The sequence below is a fragment of the Lucilia sericata genome, unplaced genomic scaffold, assembly GCF_015586225.1.
Source record: "Lucilia sericata isolate MDLA Ls3-8-SP2 unplaced genomic scaffold, ASM1558622v1 Contig001019F_arrow, whole genome shotgun sequence".
NCBI classification, from domain to species: Eukaryota; Metazoa; Arthropoda; class Insecta; order Diptera; family Calliphoridae; genus Lucilia; species Lucilia sericata.
Genome location: NW_023995001.1, coordinates 95,468 through 105,212, shown reverse-complemented (window position 1 = coordinate 105,212; position 9,745 = coordinate 95,468). Strand labels below are relative to the sequence as shown.

The following is a 9,745-nucleotide window of genomic DNA, read 5'->3' as shown; positions in this document are numbered from 1 at the left end:
ATACTATAGACTATAACATGCTCCATACTATAGACAGTAGACCAGACTATAATCTAGAATATATTCCAGGCTATAGAGTTAGGCTAAGGCTCATAGTATAGACTAGACTGTACTCCAGACTAGAGGGTAGACTATAATTCCGACTATAGACTCTCCTACCTGACTATTGACCAAACTATAGTCAAGATTTCTAACAGTGTAAACATACTTTTTATATACAATAGTTATGTACTACTTGTACTATAATAAAACTTACAACAACAACAACAAAAACCTAACTAAACCAAAACAAATTGTGTCATTCATACACGTATTTAAACGACAATGACTTTGATTTGATATGAATGAAATTCGTTTTTTTTTTTACCTCAACTATATTTATTTTTTGGCGTATGCAAATATTTTTATATAGACAAAAATAAATTTCTACAATATTGAGGCTGCTGAATAAATATTCAAAAAACTTAAAATTAGTATTAGATAAAAAACGTTTACAAAAAGGTGGAATAAAGCAACAAATCAACAAAAAACACGATACGTAAATAATGGACAATATTTAGTTTTGGTTGAGGGAAAAAAAGGATAATAAAAATACTGGAAAAAAATAAATAAAAATCGGTTTGAAATGGATAAAATTTAAATGCCATAAATTTTGCCAACAATTTAATTAAAAAATTTAAATTGCAATAACATGTTGACTTTTTAATAAATAAATAAAATCTTTAATGATAATAGAAAAGAAATTAATTATTATAACTTTTTTTGCGCTGATAATATTGTGTTGATTAACATGTTTCCCTTGGAATATACGGAAAACAAATAATAATAATTTGGAATAATAAATTTTTAAAAAGGAACTCATAAATCTTGAAAATATTGAAAGGTTTTTAATTTTTAACCAACAACAACAACAAAAGAAATCTAACTAATTATTATCAAACCAGTAGCTGAGGTGTTTTAATTAAAACAAAAATAATTTACAAGTCTGCTGATTATATTTCCAAATGATAAGCTTTCATTTGTTGGGCTGAAAATTGCAATAAAATTTTTTAAATATTTAGAAGGTTTTTGGCCATTCAGACAAAATTAGTTATTAGCTGACTCTAGGCAGCAGCGGACTCTCTCCACTGTAGCGGGCTATAAGCAGGAGCTATCATGATATCTTTGAAATTTCTTTTGGCTTCTTTGGCTGTGGTTAGTATTTGGTCTACTTTGCCTACTGCCACCCAATGTGATACTTCCTATTATGAGAAATATTATTCGGCCCGCAAATTTATACCTTTAAAGAAAAGCTCTCTGCTGCAGGTCAACTTTACGTTGAGTTTAAGTGATGAAAAGTTGGAGGAATTTGAAAAAATCGCCTTGGTAGGTGATGCTCAATCTTTGGGTTCATGGCAGGCTAATGGTGCTGTGATCATGAATAAAACTCAAGAATATGGCAAATGGCAAGCTTCGGTCTGGTTAAATGCCAATTCTTCGCTAAACTATCGTTATTTTGTAGCTGCTCAGGATAAACGTTCTGGCTCCATACAAGTCAGACGCTGGGAATCGGCCTTACAAAGTCGTCAACTAAATTTATCCTCTGTTGCTGTTAGTCGTTCCGATATCTTTGGTGTTATTGCTCCTGGTTCCGAAAAGGAGTTACAGCGTGGTTGGCTTAATTCGGGTCATATCGTTCAGTTTAAACTCTTTCGCAATCCTTTACTATTAAACGACTCATCGGCCAGTGCTCAGCAACGTTTGCGCATTAAGCTAACCCCTGTAGATCCTCAATGGCGTACGGCTATAGTTCCTTCGGCTCGTGCCTACAGTGAATATGTGCGCATGGAATATGGCAACAGTTATCTCAGATCGCAACCCCCACATGGTGTTCTCTATAAAGATAAGGATATTATTATGTTCCATACCACTGTTAGTGATTTACAAGATGTTGCCTATCTTTTGGAAATCTATGTAGAAGATACTCAAACCGATGTGGCTAGAGTGATTGGTTATCAATATATCTATCCCGATGCTATAAAAACTACCGAGGGTGATATTTCCGTTAACTTGCTCTCACCCACCTGGATGAATACCGTGGGTACTTTAAAACTACAATATGTGGTCATCAATCCCTTACCCAATTCCTTGGTAAACTTTAGAACTTCCTTTACCGACTACTGGCGTGCTAATTGGACTGCTCTTGAGGCTGGTCATAGAGGTTTGGGTAAGTCCCTTAAAGAAACTACTAATGCTGCTCCTATATTGGAGAATACCGTGGCCTCTATGATGGCGGCTGGTGATTTGGGTACCGATTTAGTGGAATTTGATGTGCAGTTAACTAAAGATCTAGTGCCTATTATATATCACGATTTTGCCATTCTTGTGTGCATGGAATCTAAAACTCCCACCAGCAAAGATGATCTAACCCAGGTGATGATTAAGGATATAACCTATGAACAGCTTAAAGATTTAACCACTTACCAAGTGGTGGGTTCAAAAATTGTGGAATATCCTTCTCACAACTCTTTGGTTAATGAGACTCATCGTATTTTCCCCACTTTTGAAGATTTCCTTACCAAGGTCAATAAGTCTGTGGGTTTTGATATCGAAATTAAATGGCCTCAACTTAAGAGTTCGGGTGCTTGGGAGAGTATACAAACCATTGATAAAAATCTCTATATTGATCGCATTTTGGATGTTATGCTAAAACATGGTTGTGGTCGTCTTTCCTTTTTCACCAGTTTTGATGCTGATATTTGTTCCATGATACGTTACAAACAAAATATGTATCCTGTTATGTTCCTCTCCTCCAGCAAGGAAGCTAATTTTGTTGATCCACGTTCGGACACCATTTATGATTCCGTGAATACAGCTCAAGCTTTTGATTATGCTGGTATAGTGCCAAATGCCGTGTTTATCAAGAAGAATCCTGCATGGGTAGATGTGGCCTTGAAACAAAATAAGAAAATCTTTTTATGGGGTGGTGATCTTAAGGATCGTGAATCTATTGACTGGTTTATTGCTCAAAATCCCACCGGTGTTATTTACGATCGCATGGATTTGTATTTGCCGGCCAATAGAACGAGTGCTTTTGAGTCGGAACAAGATTTACCCGATTTCTTTAAGTTACAATGTTCGCCCAAGGGTCAAGGTTCGGGGGAAAATGCCACCATTACCAATATTTTAAGTAATGTTAATATGTTGTAATGTTTGAAATAAATTTATATAATATTTACGAATTTTTAATATTTATATACATACGAAACTAATATTTGTTGCTAACGATTAAATTTTTTTAAAATAAATTTTAGAAAAATCTTATTTAGAGTCTTTTTTTCTTGGCAACCTTTGGAATCAATAGTTCAAGAAATTACATCGCTTAACTGATCGCTTGACTAAACTACTTAAGTAGTAGTACATAAGCTAGTCTGTTGACTAGTCTACGGATTAGTCCATGCACTAGACTATGACAAGGCTATGAACTAGACTGTTGACAACACTCTTGAGTAAACTATTAGATAGTCTACTAACTAGTCTACTCACTGACTTTTGTATGAACTGGTCCATTGACTAGTTTATAGACAACTCTATTGACTAATCTGTGGACAAGGTATTTGACTAGTCTATTCAATAGTCTATTGACTAATCTATTAACCAGTCCATTGTCTAGTAGCCTATTGACTAATATATTGACCAGTCCAATGTATAGTAGCCTATTGACTAATCAATCGACTAGCGTATTGATTGACATTTTTACTAGTCTATGGGCTAGCCTATGGGATAGGATAGTTTATTGAATAGCCTATTAAGATCAAAAGTTTATAATTTAGATCGAGTTTTTAATATGTTGTGGGGGTACTGCGGTATTTTCCGATTTCAAAAAGTACTGAAAAAAGTACAATAGTACTGAATTTTCTCTGTCTGGTTAACTTTATTTACTGCAAAACGCAAGATTTTTTCATCACGCCTAACAATATTCTATATTTATCATATAAACTTCTGAGTTACCAAATATGTATTATTTAATAAGAATCTCCCGATGTGATAACAATCAATTTCTCAGATTTCACGAAAAGTTTTAACATATAGATAACTAGTCTATTATACTATAACTACTTATTCGTGATGCTCTTTCGGGGACTACGTACTCGAATCGCGGGAGATGTTGGTAGTTTGCTGTTTCCAAACAGTCAAGGGGAGATGAAAGGACTCGCATTTGACAGGACCATTCCACTTGTCAGAAGTAGTATTATATAGTATTAGATCCAGCCCGTACAAATTAGAAATCTTAAGAGGTTATTAAGTTTTGAACCAGATAGTTCAACAATGTTGGACATGAGGTAGTTGCTAAAGAATCTGTTTCTCTTCATTATTTTCGCTATTTTTTGTAACAATGACAGTATTCATTGAAGCCGAGACCAATTCGACCTGAGTGTCTGCCTAGATCCCAGTTATTACTGCCAGAAACCTCGTTCTATGCCTTATATTCCTTGTCATAAGGACCACCCGTCAGATATAAGTATTATATAGTATTAGATCCAGCCTGCAGCAGTGAGAAATCTTGAACCAGATAGTTTAACAAGGTTGGACATAAAGTAGTTGCCAAAGAATCTGTTTCTTTTGGCGGCTAGAGTAGGTCATTCGCGGAGAATACGGAAAACCGTTTCTTTCTTTTCCTTCTCCTTGCAACTGCGTCAGTGTCTGCCTAGCGTGTCGTTATATGCCGTCTATTCCGGGTTTTAAGCTGCTAATGAGTGTGTACAGATTATCGAGATGTCTAGGTTACTCCTTTTAAAGATTTCGATAACAGTTTAGCTTTGGGGTTCGTGAAACGAGTTGACGGAAAGAATGTTTGTGGTTCATCAGTTTGGTTGACTGGTTAGAGTTACAGCTCAGCAGGAGAGGCTACAGACTAGTTTTGCGGCTTCCTTAGATATTCGAATCTGATATACGAGATATTTCTAATGGGAGTAATACCCCAAATATAGTTTCGTGTAATTAGATGTAGATTGGATCTGAGCAGCTGCTTAAAGGGTGTGCAGTTTTTACCGACAGATTCAAAATGCAAGCCCGCATAGGGTTTGGAGTTTGTTTAGTGGACGGTGACATTCAGAGATCCTGGTAGGTCACTATTGCGATAGGGATGAGCATCGCAGAGGAATAAAACCCCCAATTTACTATTACTATAGGTTAATTAGCGAAACATTTGGATCCTTTGGGTCTTCGAGTGAATGTGTGTTGTAGGGCAGAAACATTATTTGTGGCATGTCTGTTAGAAAGCACATTGGTTAATAAATGGTCCTCGAATGGTTCTGCTATCTCTCTTTAAACTCAAAATCATAAGTAAGTAAGTCTGAAGACTCAGTTCGACATAAGTGTCCTTGATACGTATATCAAGTGTATTTGCTCCAAATAAGCTCTTAGACTGGGAGAGTCGGACACATTGAGACCTGTTCACATTGGTCAATAAATAGGTAAGTAAATTAATCTTGGACGAAACTGTTTCGCAAACAGATATTTCCGGTATCAGACATTTTACTTTTAAATAAGGTAAAGGATCTTATCTGCTTACTGCTGGCACACAACTTTAATCACGACAGCGTACGAAGAAAAATTATTTTCATTAAATGATTTCCCCAATTGCAATATGTTTTCTTTAAATCTACGAAAGAAAACACATTTTATCCATTAAACATTTTTCGTTTTCCAGATGTATGTATATTTGTATGTACTTATATCGCCTTAATACTTAAATGTAATCAATCAAACCTGTGTTGTATTGCTTCGTATGAACATTTCTTAATATGAAACAATAATAACAATAATTAAACATTACTTAAACTTTAATGACACACAACCCTCCCCTCCCCTTTAAATACAAAGACTAATTTGAATATTATAATTTCTTCCTGTTTTCAACCGTTGGGCTATAAAAGGCTCATAAACACATATACATACAACTTAAACAAAAGGTAGAAATAGCCATTATTTGAAAATGATTATACCTTGAGCAAATTATGCGCCTCTGGTCGAAAAAGTGTTTTTCACTAGTTTGCCGCTGAAGGCAAGGAAATGCCAAAGAGAATATCAGACATAAAGTGAGTTTGAGTTGCAAAACGTGTATTTCTTTTGTTTTATACTCAAACAAAATGCTGCATGCAAACCATCGGCTTTTTATACCCTACACCACTTTAGTGGGGAGGGTATATTGGATTTGTGCTGATGTTTGTAACATACAAAAATATTCGTCCTAGACCCACCTTAAAGTATACCAATCGGCTTAGAATCGTTTTCTGAGTCGATTAAGCGATGTCCGTCCGTCCGTCCGTCCGTCTGGCTGGCTGGCTGGCTGGCTGTCCATGTAAACCTTGTGCGCAAGGTACAGGTCGCAATTTTCAAGATAATTGGATGAAATTTGGCACGCACGTTTTATTTGACCCAAGGACGAAGCCTATTGAAAATGGTTGAAATCGGTCCATTATTTCACCTAGCCCCCATAGAACAGAACCCCCCGAAAAGGGCTTCTGAGCTCATAATTATGTTAAATATACAGATATATCGATAAAATACGGCACAACTAAGTTTTATAGAAGTCTTGGTGACCCTGCCAAATTTCATAAAGATCGGGCCCCATTTGACCCTAGCTCCCATACAAAGTCCTCTTCAGAAAATTACTTGAATGTCCCAAATTAACTTATAAACACAAATATCGCGATGAAATTCAGCACAATAAAATATTATATAAATATAAATATATTCACAAAATTTTATCGGGCTTGGTCCATATTTGCCCCTAGCCCCCATATAAAGCCTCTTTCAGAAAATTAGTTTTTCATCCATAAATTGCTTAAATGTATCGGAACAATGGAATATTGAAGATAAATGCTTTATTATGAAAAATAAATCACATATAATATTCATAAATGGTGTAGGGTATCATATGGTCGGCCACGCCCGACTATACTTTCTTACTTGTTTTTTTTTACTAGTTGTACCCCGAATACGAATATTTACATTAAATTATAGTATATAGGTGCTTGTGTTTGAAACATGATGCAGGAATGGGCATCACTCCTTTATTCCATCATTCATCCGTTTATTCATTAATTCACTGTTCATTAATGTTTGTTTCTGGCTAGAAGAAGAAGAAGAACGTTGATAAAAGTTTACAGTTTTCTACCCACCACTACTACTACTACAGCCAAACGTTTGAAATGAATATAAAAACTTACATTTACCGTAAACAAACAGGTATTTTATTATTGTGAAAATTTGAGCATAATTTGGAATATAAATATGCCTTAGCGATAATGTGCCATTGTACAAAAGTTGCCGGCTTGATTTAAGGGTGTCCGGTTAGAATTTTAATTTTGGTATTTTACTTTGGGTGGAAATTTTATTTGGAACTAAAGTCTAGTCTAGACTATAGTCTAGTCTATAGTCTAGTCTATAGTCTAGTCTATAGTCTAGTCTATAGTCTAGTCTATAGTCTAGTCTATAGTCTAGTCTATAGTCTAGTCTATAGTCTAGTCTATAGTCTAGTCTATAGTCTAGTCTATAGTCTAGTCTATAGTCTAGTCTATAGTCTAGTCTATAGTCTAGTCTATAGTCTAGTCTATAGTCTAGTCTATAGTCTAGTCTATAGTCTAGTCTATAGTCTAGTCTATAGTCTAGTCTATAGTCTAGTCTATAGTCTAGTCTATAGTCTAGTCCTATAGTCTAGTCTATAGTCTAGTCTATAGTCTAGTCTATAGTCTAGTCTATAGTCTAGTCTATAGTCTAGTCTTAGTCTAGTCTATGTCTAGTCTATAGTCTAGTCTATAGTCTAGTCTATAGTCTAGTCTATAGTGCTAGTCTATAGTCTAGTCTATAGTCTAGTCTATAGTCTAGTCTATAGTCTAGTCTATAGTCTAGTCTATAGTCTAGTCTATAGTCTAGTCTATGGTCTAGTCTATAGTCTAGTCTATAGTCTAGTCTATAGTCTAGTCTATAGTCTAGTCTATAGTCTAGTCTATAGTCTAGTCTATGGTCTAGTCTATAGTCTAGTCTATAGTCTAGTCTATAGTCTAGTCTATAGTCTAGTCTATAGTCTAGTCTATAGTCTAGTCTATAGTCTAGTCTAGTCTAGTCTATAGTCTAGTCTAGTCTAGTCTATAGTCTAGTCTAGTCTATAGTCTAGTCTAGTCTAGTCTATAGTCTAGTCTAGTCTATAGTCTAGTCTAGACTATAGTCTAGTCTATAGTCTAGTCTATAGTCTAGTCTATAGTCTAGTCTATAGTCTAGTCTATAGTCTAGTCTATAGTCTAGTCTATAGTCTAGTCTATAGTCTAGTCTATAGTCTAGTCATAGTCTAGTCTATAGTCTAGTCTATAGTCTAGTCTATAGTCTAGTCTATAGTCTAGTCTATAGTCTAGTCTATAGTCTAGTCTATAGTCTAGTCTATAGTCTAGTCTATAGTCTAGTCTATAGTCTAGTCTATAGTCTAGTCTATAGTCTAGTCTATAGTCTAGTCTATCTAGTCTATAGTCTAGTCTATAGTTAGTCTAAGTCTAGTATAGTCTAGTCCGATAGTCTAGTCTATAGTCTAGTCTATAGTCTAGTCTAGTTAGTCTATAGTTCTAGTCTATAGTCTAGTCTATAGTCTAGTCTATAGTCTAGTCTATAGTCTAGTCTATAGTCTAGTCTATAGTCTAGTCTATAGTCTAGTCTATAGTCTAGTCTATAGTCTAGTCTATAGTCTAGTCTATAGTCTAGTCTATAGTCTAGTCTATAGTCTAGTCTATAGTCTAGTCTATAGTCTAGTCTATAGTCTAGTCTATAGTCTAGTCTATAGTCTAGTCTATAGTCTAGTCTATAGTCTAGTCTATAGTCTAGTCTATAGTCTAGTCTATAGTCTAGTCTATAGTCTAGTCTATAGTCTAGTCTATAGTCTAGTTATAGTCTAGTCTATAGTCCTAGTCTATAGTCTAGTCTATAGTCTAGTCTATAGTCTAGTCTATAGTCTAGTCTATAGTCTAGTCTATAGTCTAGTCTATTAGTCTAGTCTATAGTCTAGTCTATAGTTCTAGTCTATAGTCTAGTCTATAGTCTAGTCTATAGTCTAGTCTATAGTCTAGTCTATAGTCTAGTCTATAGTCTAGTCTATAGTCTAGTCTATAGTCTAGTCTATAGTCTAGTCTTAGTCTAGTCTATAGTCTAGTCTATAGTCTAGTCTATAGTCTAGTCTATAGTCTAGTCTATAGTCTAGTCTATAGTCTAGTCTATAGTCTAGTCTATAGTCTAGTCTATAGTCTAGTCTATAGTCTAGTCTATAGTCTAGTCTATAGTCTAGTCTATAGTCTAGTCTATAGTCTAGTCTATAGTCTAGTCTATAGTCTAGTCTATAGTCTAGTCTATAGTCTAGTCTATAGTCTAGTCTATAGTCTAGTCTATAGTCTAGTCTATAGTCTAGTCTATAGTCTATCTATAGTCTAGTCTATAGTAGTCTATAGTTGTCTATAGTCTAGTCTATAGTCTAGTCTATATTCTAGTCTATATTCTAGTCTATAGTCTAGTCTATAGTCTAGTCTATAGTCTAGTCTATAGTCTACTCTATAGTCTAGTCTATTGTCTAGTCTATAGTCTAGTCTATAGTCTAGTCTATAGTCTAGTCTATAGTCTGGTCTATAGTCTAGTCTATAGTCTAGTCTATAGTCTAGTCTATAGTCTAGTCTATAGTCTAGTCTATTGTCTAGTCTATAGTCTAGTCTATAGTCTAGTCTAT

The 9,745-nt window shown here is 34.8% G+C and overlaps 1 protein-coding gene across 1 annotated transcript; it reads left to right on the top strand.

Moving 5' to 3' along the window:
* Positions 1 to 475: 475 nt before the first annotated feature.
* LOC119609615 (glycerophosphocholine phosphodiesterase GPCPD1) lies at positions 476 to 3,297 on the top strand. Its single transcript, XM_037964458.1, has one exon. The coding sequence runs from the start codon at positions 1,156 to 1,158 to the stop codon at positions 3,187 to 3,189; it is 2,034 nt and encodes a 677-aa protein (XP_037820386.1). The 5' UTR covers positions 476 to 1,155; the 3' UTR covers positions 3,190 to 3,297.
* The last annotated feature ends 6,448 nt before the right edge of the window (positions 3,298 to 9,745 follow it).

What these genes read in the sequence shown, in the direction of transcription:
- LOC119609615 (XM_037964458.1), top strand. Translation starts at nt 1,156, where the DNA reads ATGATATCTTTGAAATTTCTTTTGGCTTCTTTGGCTGTGGTTAGTATT.